The sequence below is a fragment of the Haliotis rubra genome, unplaced genomic scaffold, assembly GCF_003918875.1.
Source record: "Haliotis rubra isolate DU_JTF1 unplaced genomic scaffold, ASM391887v1 Scf1183, whole genome shotgun sequence".
NCBI classification, from domain to species: Eukaryota; Metazoa; Mollusca; class Gastropoda; order Lepetellida; family Haliotidae; genus Haliotis; species Haliotis rubra.
In genome coordinates this window covers 183,523-204,216 of record NW_025765096.1, presented here as the reverse complement: position 1 = coordinate 204,216, position 20,694 = coordinate 183,523, and the positions used below count along the sequence as shown (strand labels likewise).

Sequence of the window (20,694 nt, the reverse complement as noted above, 5' to 3'; positions counted from 1 at the left end):
TCTGTCTGTTTTGGCTTTCCAAGGGTTGTTCAGTCCTACACTTTGGGTCTGAATGCCATCCTCTATATCTCCAGGGCTCACATTTAGGTAAACCTATTTAACTCCTGGATACACTGCCGAGCTTACTGTAATCACAAATTACCCACCCCGGATCTTTTAAGTGTCTTTGATAACAGAAAAGAAACGTCATCTATATGCAACATGCAATGAGATGATTTTAATATTGTTAATGATTCAAATCTATTCTATCCATCAAGATGTGCAGTTTATACAAGTTACATTTATTTACAGATTTATTTGTACAGGGCACTCTATTTTTATGTGGGAAAATCCTGTATTTCTGTAGGACTTGCGGTAGAGAACTCCGATTCACTGAAGGAAGTTGATGCCAACTATCTACCTGAGGTGGATTTGGAAGTAAAGAGAGAGTCAGAGTCAGCCCGACCTAGGAGGTAAACGGACAAATGTTGTGGATTTATGGTCACATGAACAGTGTAATGACAAACGACAGATTGGTTGTAAGGATTTTGTGGAATAAGTGGTCTTTCTTAAGCTCTTTTGACTCGTGCTTAATTTTGTTTGTTTGTTGTTTAATCCTGCACTCAGCAGTGTTCTGCTATATGGTGGCGGTCTGTAAATATTCAAGTCTTGACCAGACAATGCAGTGATCAAGAGCATGAGCATCGATCAACACAATTGGGATACGATGAAGTGTCAACCAAGTCAGCGAGCCTGACAACACGATACTGTTAGTCGAGTTTACATGGGTTACTGAAGACCAATTCTAACCGGGATCTTCACTGGCAGACTTGAGCTTGAGTGATGATAAGGTGATTAATGTCTGTTGTTAGAATTTAATGATTGGCGGTTCAATTTGTTCATTCTGGTCACTTTAGGTGCACTAAGAGGCCTGCCAGGTATACATTCAGTGACACTGAAGAGGACGTAGCATGTGAGAAGGTCAACGAAGAGATGAGAGATCAGGGAACAGGTCAAGGTCGTGGGATAGGTCGTGGAAAGGGAGCCACATGGACAGGAGGGAAAGGAAAGGGGAAGAGTAAAGGGAAGTCACGGGAAGGCAGCTGTCCACCTCTACCCCGTCTGGACATAGATGAACTTCCAGACCTCTCATTCCAAAGTTGCACCCAAGACGGAGGAGCGTATGTTCACGAGGAGTCGGACACTGACTCAAGTAGGTTCCATCTCCACTGACTCAAGTAGGTTCCATCTCCACAGACTCAAGTAGGTTCCATCTCCACTGACTCAAGTAGGTTTCATCTCCACTGACTCAAGTAGGTTCCATCTCCACTGACTCAAGTAGGTTTCATCAAGTAGGTTCCATCTCCACAGACTCAAGTAGGTTCCATCTCCACTGACTCAAGTAGGTTCCATCTCCACTGACTCAAGTAGGTTTCATCTCCACTGACTCAAGTAGGTTCCATCTCCACTGACTCAAGTAGGTTCCATCTCTACTGACTCAAGTGGGTTCCATCTCCACTGACACAAGTAGGTTCCATCTCCACGACTCAAGTAGGTTTCATCTCCACTGACTCGAGTAGGTTCCATCTCCACTGACTCCAGTAGGTTCCATCTCCACTGACTCAAGTAGGTTCCATCTCCCACTGACTCTAGTAGGTTCCATCTCCACTGACTTCCACGACTCAAGTAGGTTCCATCTCTACTGACTCAAGTAGGTTCCATCTCCACTGACTCAAGTAGGTTCCATCTCCACTGACTCCAGTAGGTTCCATCTGATGTGCTATTATTCATAGTGTGCATACATTTGATGCACAAACGTGTGCGTGGGCATTTGTTCAGTCAGTTACTCTGCAACCACTTTCTTAAACTGGTTTCAGTTCATGAATAGAAAAACTGCACAAATAGCAACTGTTATTTACTAAAAACATGGGTAATAAATGCAGTACCATACTCATTCTCATTATATACTAATTTTACGAAACTTATGACATCCTGTCGTATCTGACCTAGCTTATGCTTTATCAAATACCATAGGAAGTTCAACCACTTTGTTAAACTGGTATTAAATGTAAACTCGATGCACGTAAGAATCTACATCGAAATATCATTGATGCTGTAAACCAGAAGATGTTTCACTGTTTACTCATCAAGTTATTTATCCAACAATAAACTTGCAAATCAAATATTTGACACTTCTGTTGTAGGTGATGATGGTATTACTGGTGACAATGAACTGTGTTGTAGGTGATGATGAACTGTTATAGGTGATAATGAACTGTTATAGGTGATGATGAACTGTCCTGTAGGTGATGAGGAACTGTGTTTTTAGGTGATGATGAACTGTGTTGTAGGTGATGATGAACTGTGTGTTCGAGGTGATGAACTGTCCTGTAGGTGATGAGGAACTGTCTTGTAGGTGATGATGAACTGTGTGTTCGAGGTGATGATGAACTGTTTTAGGTGATAATGAACTGTGTTCTAGGTGATGATTAACTGCCTTATAGGTGATGATGAGCTGTGTGTTCTAGGTGATGATGAACTGTGTTCTAGGTGATGATTAACTGCCTTATAGGTGATGATGAGCTGTGTGTTCAAGGTGATGATGAACTGTGTTATAGGTGATGATTAACTGTGTTGTAGGTGACGAACTGTGTGTTATAGGTGATGATGAACTGTGTGTTATAGGTGATGATGACTGTGTTGAAGGTGATGATGACTGTGTTGTAGGTGATGATGAACTGTGTTATAGGTGATAATGAACTGTGTTATAGGTGATGATGAACTGTGTTGTAGGTGATGATGACTGTGTTGTAGGTGATGATGACTGTGTTATAGGTGATGAACTGTTATAGGTGATGATGAACTGTGTTGTAGGTGATGATGACTGTGTTGTAGGTGATGATGACTGTGTTATAGGTGATGATGAACTGTGTTGTAGGTGATGATGACTGTTGTAGGTGATGATGACTGTGTTATAGGTGATGATGACTGTGTTATAGGTGATGATAAACTGTGTTATAGATGATGATGACTGTGTTGTAGGTGATGATGAATTGTTATAGGTGATGATGAACTGTGTTATAGGTGATGATGAACTGTGTTGTAGGTGATGATGACTGTGTTGTAGGTGATGATGAACTGTGTTATAGGTGATGATGAACTGTGTTATAGGTGATGATGAACTGTGTTATAGGTGATGATGAACTGTGTTGTAGGTGATGATGACTGTGTTGTAGGTGATGATGAACTGTGTTATAGGTGATGATGAACTGTGTTGTAGGTGATGATGACTGTGTTGTAGGTGATGATGAACTGTGTTATAGGTGATGATGAACTGTGTTATAGGTGATGATGAACTGTGTTGTAGGTGATGATGAACTTTTATAGGTGATGATGAACTGTGTTATAGGTGATGATGAACTGTGTTGTAGGTGATGATGAACTGTGTTATAGGTGATGATGAACTTTTATAGGTGATGATGAACTTTTATAGGTGATGATGAACTGTGTTTTAGGAGATGATGAACTGTGTTATAGGTGATGATGAACTGTGTTATAGGTGATGATGACTGTGTTGTAGGTGATGATGAACTGTGTTATAGGTGATGATGAACTGTGTTATAGGTGATGATGAACTTTTATAGGTGATGATGAACTGTGTTCTAGGTGATGATGAACTTTTATAGGTGATGATGAACTGTGTTGTAGGTGATGATGACTGTGTTGTAGGTGATGATGAACTGTGTTATAGGTGATGATGAACTTTTATAGGTGATGATGAACTGTGTTCTAGGTGATGATGAACTGTGTTATAGGTGATGATGAACTGTGTTATAGGTGATGATGAACTTTTATAGGTGATGATGAACTGTGTTCTAGGTGATGATGAACTTTTATAGGTGATGATGAACTGTGTTGTAGGTGATGATGAACTTTTGTAGGTGATTATGAACTGTGTTATAGGTGATGATGAACTTTTATAGGTGGTGATGAACTGTGTTATAGGTGATGATGAACTTTTATAGGTGATGATGAACTTTTATAGGTGATGATGAACTGTTTTAGGAGATGATGAACTTTTATAGGTGATGATGAACTGTGTTATAGGTGATGATGAACTTTTATAGGTGATGATGAACTGTGTTATAGGTGATGATGAACTTTTATAGGTGATGAACTGTTTTTTAGGTGATGATGAACTCCCAGATGTCCACGTTCCGTTCAAGTGGAATGAAGCAGGTAAGATAGATGTTGCCCATGTTTGTCCTGAAATGACTAAATACACATGGTACACATGATAAAGCGGGGAGGTCACAATTGATCTTCATAAGCCCATGAGTGTTGGAGTAGGCCAGTTTAAGTTATTCATAGGGCTGCGCAATATAACCGGTTTACCGGTATTTACCGGTTCAGACATGAAAACGATACGTATAGCGATACGCTGGTTGAAAACCGGTATTTTGACTTGCATTTGGAAATCTTCGGATATTTCCTTGTTTCATTTGTGCCAAATATTCTTCACATTTTTATTTTACCATGATTAAAAGTTGTTATTAAAGCTTAATCAAGCCTAGTGATTTTGTTGTGTTTTTGCTCTATAAATCAAGCATTAACTCGCTCATAAGTAGTATTTTGTTTAAAAATACTTCAGGCAATATATTGCAATACATATCGCAATACATGCTTTCCCATCGCAATATATTGCAATATGAAAATTCTCTGCAATACCCACCCCTAGTTATTCAGCACAAATTCAGACTTTGTTCCACAATACATTGTTTGAGTTTTATTCTCACTTGCCAGGTCTCAGCAACTGTGATCAGACCACAGGGAGGACTCACACAGATGGAGCTCGGGCAACTCTCATCATCTGCCCCCTGTCGGTGCTCAGTAACTGGCTGGTAAGTTAACTCTGATTTTCGGGCCCCTGTCAGTGCTCAGTAACTTGCTGGTAAGTTAACTCTGATTGTCTGCCCCCTGTCGGTGCTCAGTAACTGGCTGGTAGGTCAACTCTGATTGTCGGGCCCCTGTCAGTGCTCAGTAACTTGCTGGTAAGTTAACTCTGATTGTCTGCCCCCTGTCGGTGCTCAGTAACTGGCTGGTAAGTTAACTCTGATTGTCTGTACCCTGACGGTGCTCAGTAACTGGCTGGTATGTTGGCTCTGATTCTCTGGCCCCTGACGGTGCTCAGTAACTGGCTGGTATGTTAGCTCTGATTGTCTGGCCCCTGACGGTGCTCAGTAACTGGCTGGTATGTTAGCTCTGATTGTCTGGCCCCTGACGGTGCTCAGTAACTGGCTGGTATGTTGGCTCTGATTGTCTGGCCCCTGACGGTGCTCAGTAACTGGCTGGTATGTTAGCTCTGATTGTCTGGCCCCTGACGGTGCTCAGTAACTGGCTGGTATGTTAGCTCTGATTGTCTGGCCCCTGACGGTGCTCAGTAACTGGCTGGTATGTTAGCTCTGATTGTCTGGCCCCTGTTAAGCTCTCTGATTGTGCTCAGTCAACTGGCTGGTATGTTAGCTCTGATTGTCTGGCCCTGACGGTGCTCAGTAACTGGCTGGTATGTTAGTTTCTGATTGTCTGGCCCCTGTCGCATCAGTAACTGGCTGGTAGTTAACTGATTGTCTGCTGGTATGTTTACATATCGCTACAGTGGTTATTATTACAATAAACTTATCTACGTTTACATATCGCTACAGTGGTATTACAATAAACTTATCTACGTTTACATATCGCTACAGTGGTATTACAATAAACTTATCTACGCTTACATTACAGTGGTATTACATATCGCTACATATCGTGGTATTACAATAAACTTATCTACGTTTACATATCGCTATAGTGGTATTACAATAAACTTATCTACGTTTACATATCGCTACAGTGGTATTACAATAAACTTATCTATGTTTACATATCGCTACAGTGGTATTACAATAAACTTATCTATGTTTACATATCGCTACATGTGCTGGTATTACAATAAACTTATCTACTTTTACATATCGCTACAGTGGTATTACAATAAACTTATCTATGTTTACATATCGCTATAGTTGTATTACAATAAACTTATCTACGTTTACATATCGCTACAGTGGTGTTACAATAAACTTATCTATGTTTACATATCGCTATGGTTGTATTACAATAAACTTATCTATGTTTACATATCGCTACAGTGGTATTACAATAAACTTATCTCCGTTTACATATCGCTATGGTTGTATTACAATAAACTTATCTATGTTTACATATCGCTACAGTGGTATTACAATAAACTTATCTATGTTTACATATCGCTATACAGTGGTTGTATTACAATAAACTTATCTACGTTTACATATCGCTACAGTGGTATTACAATAAACTTATCTATGTGCGCTTACATATCGCTACAGTGGTATTACAATAAACTTATCTACGTTTACATATCGCTACAGTGGTAGTACAATAAACTTATCTACGTTTACATATCGCTATCGCAGTGGTATTACAATAAACTTATCTACGTTTACATATCGCTACAGTGGTATTACAATAAACTTATCTATGTTTACATATCGCTATAGTTGTATTACAATAAACTTATCTACGTTTACATATCGCTACAGTGGTATTACAATAAACTTATCTACGTTTACATATCGCTACAGTGGTATTACAATAAACTTATCTATGTTTACATATCGCTATAGTTGTATTACAATAAACTTATCTACGTTTACATATCGCTACAGTGGTATTACAATAAACTTATCTACGTTTACATATCGCTACAGTGGTATTACAATAAACTTATCTATGTTTACATATCGCTATAGTTGTATTACAATAAACTTATCTACGTTTACATATCGCTACAGTGGTATTACAATAAACTTATCTATGTTTACATATCGCTACAGTGGTATTACAATAAACTTATCTATGTTTACATATCGCTACAGTGGTATTACAATAAACTTATCTATGTTTACATATCGCTACAGTGGTATTATTACAATATCGCTACAGTATGTATAAACTTATTCTTTACATATCGCTACAGTGGTATTACAATAAACTTATCATATATCGCTACAGTGGTATTACAATAAACTTATCTAATAAACTTATCTACATATCGCTACAGTGGTATTACAATAAACTTATCTACGTTTACATATCGCTACAGTGGTATTACAATAAACTTATCTACGTTTACATATCGCTACAGTGGTATTACAATAAACTTATCTAGTGGTATTACAATAAACTTATCTACGTTTATATCGCTACAGTGGTATTACAATAAACTTATCTACGCTTACATATCGCTACAGTGGTATTACAATAAACTTATCTACATATCGCTTACATAAACTTATCGCATATCACAGTGGTATTACAATAAACTTATCTATGTTTACATATCGCTACAGTGGTATTACAATAAACTTATCTACGTTTACATATCGCTACAGTGGTATTACAATAAACTTATCTACGTTTACATATCGCTACAGTGGTATTACAATAAACTTATCTACGTTTACATATCGCTACAGTGGTATTACAATAAACTTATCTACGTTTACATATCGCTACAGTGGTATTACAATAAACTTATCTATGTTTACATATCGCTATAGTTGTATTACAATAAACTTATCTACGTTTACATATCGCTACAGTGGTATTACAATAAACTTATCTATAACATATCGCTACAGTGGTATTACATAAACTTATCTACGGCTGTTTACATATCGCTACATATCGCTTATTACAATAAACTTATATCGCGTTTACATATCAGTGGTATTACAATAAACTTATCTACTTTTACATATCGCTACAGTGGTATTACAATAAACTTATCTATGTTTACATATCGCTATAGTTGTATTACAATAAACTTATCTACGTTTACATATCGCTACAGTGGTATTACAATAAACTTATCTACGCTACATATCGCTACAGTGGTATTACAATAAACTTATCTATGTTTACATATCGCTATAGTTGTATTACAATAAACTTATCTACGTTTACATATCGCTACAGTGGTGTTACAATAAACTTATCTATGTTTACATATCGCTATGGTTGTATTACAATAAACTTATCTATGTTTACATATCGCTACAGTGGTATTACAATAAACTTATCTCCGTTTACATATCGCTATGGTTGTATTACAATAAACTTATCTATGTTTATGTTTACATATCGCTACAGTGGTATTACAATAAACTTATCTATGTTTACATATCGCTATGGTTGTATTACAATAAACTTATCTACGTTTACATATCGCTACATGGTATTACAATAAACTTATCTACGTAGTGTGTATTACAATAAACTTATCTACGTTTACATATCGCTACAGTGGTATTACAATAAACTAAACTTATCTACGTTTAAACATATCGCTACATATCGTGGTATTACAATAAACTTATCTATGTTTACATATCGCTACAGCTAAACTTTTACATATCGCTATAGTTGTATTACAATAAACTTATCTACGTTTACATATCGCTACAGTGGTATTACAATACACATATCGCTACAGTGGTATTACAATAAACTTATCTATGTTTACTATCGCTATCAATAAACTTATCTACGTTTACATATCGCTACAGTGGTATTACAATAAACTTATCTATGCTTTACATAAACTTATCGTTTACATATCGCTATAGTTGTATTACAATAAACTTATCTACGTTTACATATCGCTACAGTGGTATTACAATAAACTTATCTATGTTTACATATCGCTATGGTTGTATTACAATAAACTTATCTATGTTTACATATCGCTACAGTGGTATTACAATAAACTTATCTCCGTTTACATATCGCTATGGTTGTATTACAATAAACTTATCTATGTTTACATATCGCTACAGTGGTATTACAATAAACTTATCTATGTTTACATATCGCTATGGTTGTATTACAATAAACTTATCTACGTTTACATATCGCTACAGTGGTATTACAATAAACTTATCTACGTTTACATATCGCTACAGTGGTATTACAATAAACTTATCTATGTTTACATATCGCTATAGTTGTATTACAATAAACTTATCTACGTTTACATATCGCTACAGTGGTATTACAATAAACTTATCTACTTTTACATATCGCTATAGTTGTATTACAATAAACTTATCTACGTTTACATATCGCTACAGTGGTATTACAATAAACTTATCTATGTTTACATATCGCTATAGTTGTATTACAATAAACTTATCTACGTTTACATATCGCTACAGTTGTATTACAATAAACTTATCTACGTTTACATATCGCTACAGTGGTATTACAATAAACTTATCTATGTTTACATATCGCTATAGTTGTATGACAATAAACTTATCTACGTTTACATATCGCTACAGTGGTATTACAATAAACTTATCTACGTTTACATATCGCTACAGTGGTATTACAATAAACTTATCTCCGTTTACATATCGCTACAGTGGTATTACAATAAACTTATCTACGTTTACATATCGCTACAGTTGTATTACAATAAACTTATCTACGTTTACATATCGCTACAGTGGTATTACAATAAACTTATCTCCGTTTACATATCGCTACAGTGGTATTACAATAAACTTATCTACGTTTACATATCGCTACAGTGGTATTACAATAAACTTATCTATGTTTACATATCGCTACAGTGGTATTACAATAAACTTATCTATGTTTACATATCGCTATAGTTGTATGACAATAAACTTATCTACGTTTACATATCGCTACAGTGGTATTACAATAAACTTATCTATGTTTACATATCGCTATAGTTGTATGACAATAAACTTATCTACGTTTACATATCGCTACAGTGGTATTACAATAAACTTATCTATGTTTACATATCGCTATAGTTGTATGACAATAAACTTATCTACGTTTACATATCGCTACTGTGGTATTACAATAAACTTATCTATGTTTACATATCGCTACAGTTGTATTACAATAAACTTATCTACATTTACATATCGCTACAGTGGTATTACAATAAACTTATCTACGTTTACATATCGCTACAGTGGTATTACAATAAACTTATCTACGTTTACATATCGCTACAGTGGTATTACAATAAACTTATCTACGTTTACATATCGCTACAGTGGTATTACAATAAACTTATCTATGTTTACATATCGCTACAGTGGTATTACAATAAACTTATCTACGTTTACATATCGCTATAGTTGTATGACAATAAACTTATCTACGTTTACATATCGCTACAGTGGTATTACAATAAACTTATCTATGTTTACATATCGCTATAGTTGTATGACAATAAACTTATCTACGTTTACATATCGCTACAGTGGTATTACAATAAACTTATCTATGTTTACATATCGCTATAGTTGTATTACAATAAACTTATCTATGTTTACATATCGCTACAGTGGTATTAGAATAAACTTATCTACGTTTACATATCGCTACAGTTGTATTACAATAAACTTATCTATGTTTACATATCGCTACAGTGGTATTACAATAAACTTATCTACGTTTACATATCGCTACAGTTGTAGTACAATAAACTTATCTACGTTTACATATCGCTACAGTGGTATTACAATAAACTTATCTTTGTTTACATATCGCTACAGTGGTATTACAATAAACTTATCTCCGTTTACATATCGCTACAGTGGTATTACAATAAACTTATCTATGTTTACATATCACTACAGTGGTATTACAATAAACTTATCTATGTTTACATATCGCTACAGTGGTATTACAATAAACTTATCTACGTTTACATATCGCTACAGTGGTATTACAATAAACTTATCTATGTTTACATATCGCTACAGTGGTAGTACAATAAACTTATCTATGTTTACATATCGCTACAGTGGTATTACAATAAACTTATCTACGTTTACATATCGCTACAGTGGTATTACAATAAACTTATCTCCGTTTACATATCGCTACAGTGGTATTACAATAAACTTATCTACGTTTACATATCGCTACAGTGGTATTACAATAAACTTATCTACGTTTACATATCGCTACAGTGGTATTACAATAAACTTATCTACGTTTACATATCGCTACAGTGGTAGTACAATAAACTTATCTACGTTTACATATCGCTACAGTGGTAGTACAATAAACTTATCTATGTTTACATATCGCTACAGTGGTAGTACAATAAACTTATCTACATTACATATCGCTACAGTGGTAGTACAATAAACTTATCTACGTTTACATATCGCTACAGTGGTATTACAATAAACTTATGTGCGTTTACATATCGCTACAGTGGTATTACAATAAACTTATCTACGTTTACATATCGCTACAGTGGTATTACAATAAACTTATCTACGTTTACATATCGCTACAGTGGTAGTACAATAAACTTATCTACGTTTACATATCGCTACAGTGGTAGTACAATAAACTTATCTACGTTTACATATCGCTACAGTGGTATTACAATAAACTTATCTACGTTTACATATCGCTACAGTGGTATTACAATAAACTTATCTACGTTTACATATCGCTACAGTGGTATACAATAAACTTATCTATCGCTATATATCGCTACAGTGGTATTACGCTACATATCGCTACAGTGGTATTACAATAAACTTATCTACGTTTACATATCGCTACAGTGGTATTACAATAAACTTATCTACGCTACATATCGCTACAGTGGTATTACAATAAACTTATCTACGTTTACATATCGCTACAGTGGTATTACAATAAACTTATCTATGTTTACATATCGCTACAGTGGTATTACAATAAACTTATCTACGTTTACATATCGCTACAGTTGTATTACAATAAACTTATCTACGTTTACATATCGCTACAGTGGTATTACAATAAACTTATCTACGTTTACATATCGCTACAGTGGTATTACAATAAACTTATCTATGTTTACATATCGCTATAGTTGTATTACAATAAACTTATCTACGTTTACATATCGCTACAGTACAGGTATTACAATAAACTTATCTACGTTTACATATCGCTACAGTGGTATTACAATAAACTTATCTACGTTTACATATCGCTACAGTGGTATTACAATAAACTTATCTACGTTTACATATCGCTACAGTGGTATTACAATAAACTTATCTATGTTTACATATCGCTATGGTTGTATTACAATAAACTTATCTACGTTTACATATCGCTACAGTGGTATTACAATAAACTTACTTATCTACGCTTTACATATCGCTACAGTGGTATTACAATAAACTTATCTAGTATCGCTACAGTGGTATTACAATAAACTTATCTACGTTTACATATCGCTACAGTGGTATTACAATAAACTTATCTACGTTTACATATCGCTACAGTGGTAGTACAATAAACTTATCTATCTATGTTTACATATCGCTACAGTGGTATTACAATAAACTTATCTACGCTTACATATCGCTACAGTGGTATTACAATAAACTTATCTACGCTTACATATCGCTACAGTGGTATTACAATAAACTTATCTACGCTTACATATCGCTACAGTGGTATTACAATAAACTTATCTACGCTTTACATATCGCTACAGTGGTATTACAATAAACTTATCTACGCTTACATATCGCTACAGTGGTATTACAATAAACTTATCTACGCTTTACATATCGCTATAGTTCTATTACAATAAACTTATCTACGTTTACAGATCGCTATAGTTGTATGACAATAAACTTATCTACGTTTACATATCGCTACAGTGGTAGGTCAATAAACTTATCTACGTTTACATATCGCTACAGTGGTATTACAATAAACTTATCTACGTTTACATATCGCTACAGTGGTATTACAATAAACTTATCTACGTTTACATATCGCTATAGTTGTATTACAATAAACTTATCTACGTTTACATATCGCTACAGTGGTATTACAATAAACTTATCTACGTTTACATATCGCTACAGTGGTATTACAATAAACTTATCTACGTTTACATATCGCTATAGTTGTATTACAATAAACTTATCTACGTTTACATATCGCTATAGTTGTATTACAATAAACTTATCTACGTTTACATATCGCTATAGTTGTATTACAATAAACTTATCTACGTTTACATATCGCTATGGTTGTATTACAATAAACTTATCTACGGTTACATATCGCTACAGTGGTATTACAATAAACTTATCTACGTTTACATATCGCTACAGTGGTATTACAATAAACTTATCTACGTTTACATATCGCTACAGTGGTATTACAATAAACTTATCTACGTTTACATATCGCTATAGTTGTATTACAATAAACTTATCTACGTTTACATATCGCTATAGTTGTATTACAATAAACTTATCTACGTTTACATATCGCTATAGTTGTATTACAATAAACTTATCTACGTTTACATATCGCTATAGTTGTATTACAATAAACTTATCTACGTTTACATATCGCTATAGTGGTATTACAATAAACTTATCTACGTTTACATATCGCTACAGTGGTATTACAATAAACTTATCTACGTTTACATATCGCTATAGTTGTATTACAATAAACTTATCTACGTTTACATATCGCTACAGTGGTATTACAATAAACTTATCTACGCTTACATATCATAGTCAATAAACTTATCTACTATTACAGTTGTATTTACAATAAACTTATCTATGCTGCATTACATATCGCTACAGTGGTATTACAATAAACTTATCTAACAATCTGACAGCTCTTACATATCGCTATATTGTTTGCTTATCAAACTGATTTTATTGAACTGAATTCTGAGGGTCACCCATACAATAGGTCTTCCTGTAATGTGGAATTACCTAGGCAAGAGTTTGCTCCACTGATGTACATGATAAAAGCTTCCAAAACAAAACAGAAAGGTGCTCCAGTTCTCTGAACACTAGTACACACTCAACACTACAAACACTCTTAACATAATATCACTTAAGAACCAGAGGTGATGCTGAAGACACATGTTTGATTTCCAACATGGGGGATATTGCTGGAATATCCCTCAAGATGGTGTAAAACTCAACTTCACACTCACTCACTCACTCTAGCTCTCCAGACTACTACAGATGACTCACTGGGATAAAACTGAGCCCAACTCATTCACTCACTCACTCACTCACTCACTCTAGCTCTCCAGACTAATACAGATGACTCACTGGGATAAAACTGAGCCCAACTCACTCACTCACTCACTCACTCTAGCTCTCCAGACTAATACAGATGACTCACTGGGATAACAGTGAGCCCAACTCGTTCACTCACTCACTCACCCACTCACTCTAGCTCTCCAGACTACTACAGATGACTCACTGGGATAAAACTGATCCCAACTCACTCACTCACTCACTCACGCACTCACTCTAGCTCTCCAGACTAATACAGATGACTCACTGGGATAAAACTGAGCCCAGCTCACTCACTCACTCACTCTAGCTCTCCAGACTACTACAGATGACTCACTGGGATAAAACTGAGCCCAACTCACTCACTCACTCACTCACGCACTCACTCTAGCTCTCCAGACTAATACAGATGACTCACTAGGATAACACTGAGCCCAACTCACTCACTCACTCACTCACTCACTCACTCACTCACTCACTCACCCACCCACTCTAGCTCACTCACTCACTCACTCACTCACTCACCCACCACCCACTCTAGCTCTCCAGACTAAAACAGATGACTCACTGGGATAACACTGAGCCCAACTCACTCACGGACTCTGTTTTGTCCAGGACCAGTTTGAGGAGCACCTACATGACTGTGTGCACCTGGAGATTTACACCTACTATGGAGGAAGTCGCACCAAGGACGTAGGCATCCTGGCACATCAGGATGTTGTGCTGACCACATATTCCACTCTTGCTGCTGATGCCAAGGTGAGGAGCCTCCCACTCAGATGGAGATTGTCACAGTGTCTACATAATTTTTTGATGTATGAATAGTTGGTGTGAATAGATAGATGTATGTGGAGGCGTCACCCATTTTGATGGGGACGGCTAATGGGTTAGAATAATTGTTCGATGTATGAAGAGTTGGTGTGAATAGGTGTAGGTGGGGCTGGCTGAAAGGATCGATAATCAGATTCCCTACTTAGTCAAACATCAGCAATAGAAAGCCTTGAACCTGACATGTATTTCAGACAAAAGATCGTCCGTTACACAAGGTGGACTGGCTGAGGGTGGTGCTGGACGAAGGGCATGTCATCCGGAACCCCAAGGCCCAACAGACCAAGGCTGTGATGGAACTCAAGACCCAGCGGAGATGGGTTCTGACAGGTAAGTGGAAGATCTGACGCACACTGAAAGACAACAGACCAAGGCCGTGATGGAACTCAAGGCCCAGCAGAGATGGGTTCTGACAGGTAAGTGGAAGATCTGACGCACACTGAAAGACAACAGACCAAGGCCGTGATGGAGCTCAAGGCCCAGCAGAGATGGGTTCTGACAGGTAAGTGGAAGATCTGACGCACACTGAAAGACAACAGACCAAGGCCGTGATGGAGCTCAAGGCCCAGCAGAGATGGGTTCTGACAGGTAAGTGGAAGATCTGACGCACACTGAAAGACAACAGACCAAGGCCGTGATGGAACTCAAGGCCCAGCAGAGATGGGTTCTGACAGGTAAGTGGAAGATCTGGCGACACTGAAAGACAACAGACCAAGGCCGTGATGGAACTCAAGGCCCAGCAGAGATGGGTTCTGACAGGTAAGTGGAAGATCTGACGCACACTGAAAGACAACAGACCAAGGCCATGATGGAACTCAAGGCCCAGCAGAGATGGGTTCTGACAGGTAAGTGGAAGATCTGACGCACACTGAAAGACAACAGACCAAGGCCGTGATGGAACTCAAGGCCCAGCAGAGATGGGTTCTGACAGGTAAGTGGAAGATCTGACGCACACTGAAAGACAACAGACCAAGGCCGTGATGGAACTCAAGGCCCAGCAGAGATGGGTTCTGACAGGTAAGTGGAAGATCTGACGCACACTGAAAGACAACAGACCAAGGCTGTGATGAAACTCAAGGCTAAGCGGAGATGGGTTCTGACAGGTAAGTGGAAGAGATGACACACACAGAAAGACAACAGACCAAGGCCGTGATGAAACTCAAGGCCCAGCAGAGATGGGTTCTGACAGGTAAGTGGAAGATCTGACACACACTGAAAGACAACAGACTAAGGCTCTCAAGAACGAACATATATGTATTTATCTTGTGAATACGACCCAGGTCACAAATCTGTTGCAGTAAAGGCAACATTGGTCACAGACAGTCCTTAGATGGGTGACCATGGATGGGTAACTCCTGAGATTGTCTAGGACTTCAGTCCTGCCCCACAACAAAACACATACGATACATGTTGTCTCACCTAAGGCAAGTGAGTTTGTTAGAAATTGCCTCTGTTCACCCAGCTGAAAATGGGTACCCGGTCGGATAAGTCATGACTATTAACCTAGCGTCTCACAGGCAGCTTGGGTTATCCGTGGTAATATGGAGTTCAGTGCTATATAAGTGACCCTATTGTATTATTATAGTACCCATTAATGCCGAGCACCAGGCAGGGACCAGCAAGTACGATAATTTTTCCTTATCCTGACTCATGCTCTTTTGCTTGTCTTCTTCTTCTTGCGAACATAGTGGAACACTTGTATCTCCTTATTTGAAGCTCCGAGTCAGTATAATGTGTCTGAGTGGGGTATTCATGCTTCACTGCGGCATGGTATCTCAGTGGACTAGTACTATAAAACCAGCTTCAGTGTGGGCTAGTACAAACAGCCCCACATACACATACACACGCATGCACGTCGTCATATGAGCTAAATATTCTCAAGCACGACGTTAAACCCAATTTCACCTCACCTATTATCATGCCACCTGAGCCAGGGATGGTAACACACAAGCCAGTGCTGCAGCTAAAGCAGCTCTTGATAAACCTTTATCGCCACTGCTTATCCCGTACAGTGATTTCAAGCCAACTATCAAAAGTTATACTCAGAATCTTATAAATGCAAAAAAGCTGGGACAGCCAGGTAGGAATAAACCATGTTTTTAAAGACCCGAGAAGGTCCGGGTTAGAATATTGATCTTCAGTAACTCATGCTTTGTCGTAAGAGGCGACTAATGGGTTCTGGTGGTCAGGTTCGCTGACACATGTCACCGGTTCCCAGTTGCGCAGATCGATGCTCATGCTGTTGATCACTGGATTGTCTTGTCCAGACTCGATTATTTACAGACCGCCACCATATAACTGGAATATTGCTGAGTGTGGCGTAAAACTAAACTCACTCACTCCCTCAGAATCACTGTTGATCTGTCGCTCATTGGTCAGGAACCAAGCCACAAAGCAAAACTTCTGCCGTTAGAGATTGCTGGACTGCTGCTGACACTGACTACTAGTGAAAGGTCAACTCTGTGATGGACATATTCTGTTGCAGGAACTCCGATTCAGAACTCAATGAAGGATCTTTGGTCACTGATCAACTTCCTACAAATCTCCCCACTCACAGAGCGACAGTGGTGGTATCGTACCATCGAGAGGCCACTAGCACGAGGGGACAAGTGTGCTCTCAAGTGAGAATTATGTCTGTGTGTAATGGGTAAAAAACGCCCAGGATGTTTTGGTCAAAGTTGCAAATTCAAATATGGGAAAATAGCCCGCAGACTGAACACCAGCTGCAGATGATGAGTGTTTACAGCCTCAAAACAAATGGAGGAGTGTTTTGTGCAACCTGTAAACTGTTCAGATGCAAGAGTGTGTGAGTGAGTTAATATTTAACGTCACATCGGCAATATCTCAGCCATATCGTGACGTCAAGTGCAAGAAAACATAACAGAATGAAAAGCTTTTATGATACTGTATAGTTAAACAAGGTAGTCATGGTATTGAGCGAAGTTTAGCAGTAACTGAGTTAAAGTCAATAATGTTAAAGATTCATCACTGTTGATAATTTTTTAAACAAGCCATTGGACAGTGTTTTGTCTGTTTTAAAAGTATCAAGAAAATGTATCAAGAATTATTTAGCACACTTTCCGTAGGAAATGGATGAATAATAATTCTTGCTGGTGTACATGCATTTGGAAAAGTGATTCTTAAAAACATTGTTTATCAGTCAGCACCTCTGTAGTCTAGTTGGTTGGCTTGAAGTATGTAGGCTGCAGGTTTGATCTCAATCATTTGTCATTTGATTTTACATTATTCTGTACATTACCTGAATGTTTGTAGTGTGTTATAACCAGAAAATAGATATTCATGATAAGGAGGCCATCTGTAGAATATCCTTGGATTGGGGAGGACTTCCTGTAGGGTATCACTGCTGACAGGTGATACTGTGTTGAAAGGAGGCCTTTTAAAGACAGTAGGATGATATGAGTAGAGGGTTTTGGCAGATGTACACTTAAAGCGAAGAGCTCGACTCATGATGGGTGTGGGTTAGCCAAGTGGTTGAAATGTTCCCTCCTCACGCCGAGCCCTTGGTTCGATTCCCAACATGGGTACATAGTATGAAGGCGGTGGGGTACCCTGGTGGTTAAAGTGTTCACTTGTCACTCCGAAGACCCGGGTTCGAGTACCCACATGGACACAATGTGTGAAGCCCATTCCTGGTGTCCCTTCTTCTTCTTCTTCCAATTCTCTCCTCCTCCTCCCCCCCCCCCCTCTCTCTCTCTCTCTCTCCTCCCTCCCTCCCTCCCCAGCGATATTGCTGGAATATTGCTAAAAGCGGCTGAAAATCAAACTCTCTCACTCATAGTGTGAAATCCATTTCTGGTTTGATTCCGACATGTATATGGGTATATGGCCCCAGATAGCAATGTCCGTTGGGCCAATGTTGGCCAATGTTGGCCGAACGAACATTGCTATCAGGGGCCCATTTCGGTGTCCCTTGCTCTGATATTGCTGCAAGCAGCGTAAGACTAAACTCAGTCATGATCGCTGATGTCAGTACTAGCTCTAAGTATAAGAAAGGGTCCCCAAACAATGCTTGACTACCTACCCTCATCAACATCTCCAGACGTGTGCAGCACCTGATGGCCAACATAGCACTACGTCGTACAAAGACCATGAAGGTGAACAACAGGCCCCTGGTGGAGCTGCCAGCTCGGAACACCTTCATTGAACGCATCCAGCTGTCGGAAGAAGAGAGAAAGGTCTACACTGCCATGCAGAATGAAGGCAAAATTATCATCAGCAAGTAAGTGAAGCTTTATATTTGTTACTGTTGAACCCTGAAAAGACATTTCTTTCATGCAGTCTGACAATATTCTGTATTTTTACTTTGCACACATCATGGTCACTTGTTACCATATGGTGGAACATAACCAGTGCCATATATATCACAGAGCTCCAGATAAGATTTAGCTCATGTGGGTACTGTACCCACTCTATTGTTTTGGAGTGGGTATTATGAATGTTGAGTGGGTATTTCTTTTTCTGTTACCCACTGCTTTCAAATATGTGCGTATTTCAGTCATTTTACTCACCTAAGTATTATGTCATTGAGTAAGTTTACTAAGCAGGTATGTTCTGCCTTATGTCATACCTAATCAAAACCAACTTAAATATAATGGAAATGTTTTATAAAAAAATCACTCATCCTATACTGACAGTACAACACTTGTCCTATACTAACAGAACAACTTGATAGCAATCGATGTCTTTTTCATTACGCAAGCGATTTTTATAAATATGTTCCGTATGCATTTGTTTAAACTTTCTGCGTATCTAACATTTTAAATGTGTAATTGATACGCAACAATTATTTTTCAATGCGTAATTCTGTGCGTATTTTACCCGGATACGGAGCTTATCTGGGCCTCAGTTATATCATATGTGCACATGTGCACATATCACTTTTGCCTAGCAACCATTGTTTCTGTATTTCGTCGTCTGTGACGTCATTAAACAATGGAACGTGACATCAATTAACAGGGCCATCACACTTGCTTACCATGTTTTACTGCACAAATGTACATGAATAAAATGGATAATAAAGAAAGTATAACACTCGAGCAAGTTTGTAATTTGACTAACATGAAAGTCGTGCAAAATTATAGTGCTCTGGCAATACATAATTTCACACTCGTTTTGTATAAGTTGTATGACACACTGGCTTGTGTAATAATCTCCATATCCGTCTGTCTGTCTGTTTCATGGTCTGTGACAGAAACTATTGCTTTTTTAACCAGACAGTGGGCTAGAATTGATCTCCAGAAACCGAGGCAACTAAAGGGAACGGATGGTCAGTCTCACTAACTTGGTTAATCCATGTCCTTGTATCGCAGATGTGCAGATCAGTGTTCCTGATGTCAATCACGTTATTGTCTGGTCCGGAAGCAATTATTTACAGATTGATGTAGCTGAAATATTGCCAAGGGCAGTTTGCAACACTGAACAAAACAAAAACGAACAAGGTCTTTGTATTATTTCACAGTGACTGAGAAAGGGAATGTTCTTATGGCATTATTGGTGTAGAGGATAGAGCGTCTGCCCAGACAGTGGAAGGTCACAGCTTGGATCTAGCTGAGATTAACAGATGTAACGCATTAACATTACTTCTGTTTATTAGTAATGAGATATAACAAGGACTGAACTACAGTGAAACCTGCCAACACCGGCACCTTCCAAT

General features: G+C 37.7%; 1 protein-coding gene across 1 annotated transcript in view; it reads left to right on the top strand.

Annotated features, from left to right (window-relative positions):
- The window catches only part of LOC124259827 (helicase-like transcription factor), a 60,581-nt gene that overhangs the window by 20,721 nt on the left and 19,166 nt on the right, over positions 1 to 20,694 (top strand). The window contains 8 exon segments of the mRNA XM_046694028.1: positions 347 to 452; positions 897 to 1,192; positions 4,168 to 4,218; positions 4,783 to 4,880; positions 14,808 to 14,951; positions 15,215 to 15,350; positions 17,506 to 17,641; positions 19,081 to 19,260. Coding sequence (XP_046549984.1) covers positions 347 to 452; positions 897 to 1,192; positions 4,168 to 4,218; positions 4,783 to 4,880; positions 14,808 to 14,951; positions 15,215 to 15,350; positions 17,506 to 17,641; positions 19,081 to 19,260 — 1,147 coding nt within the window.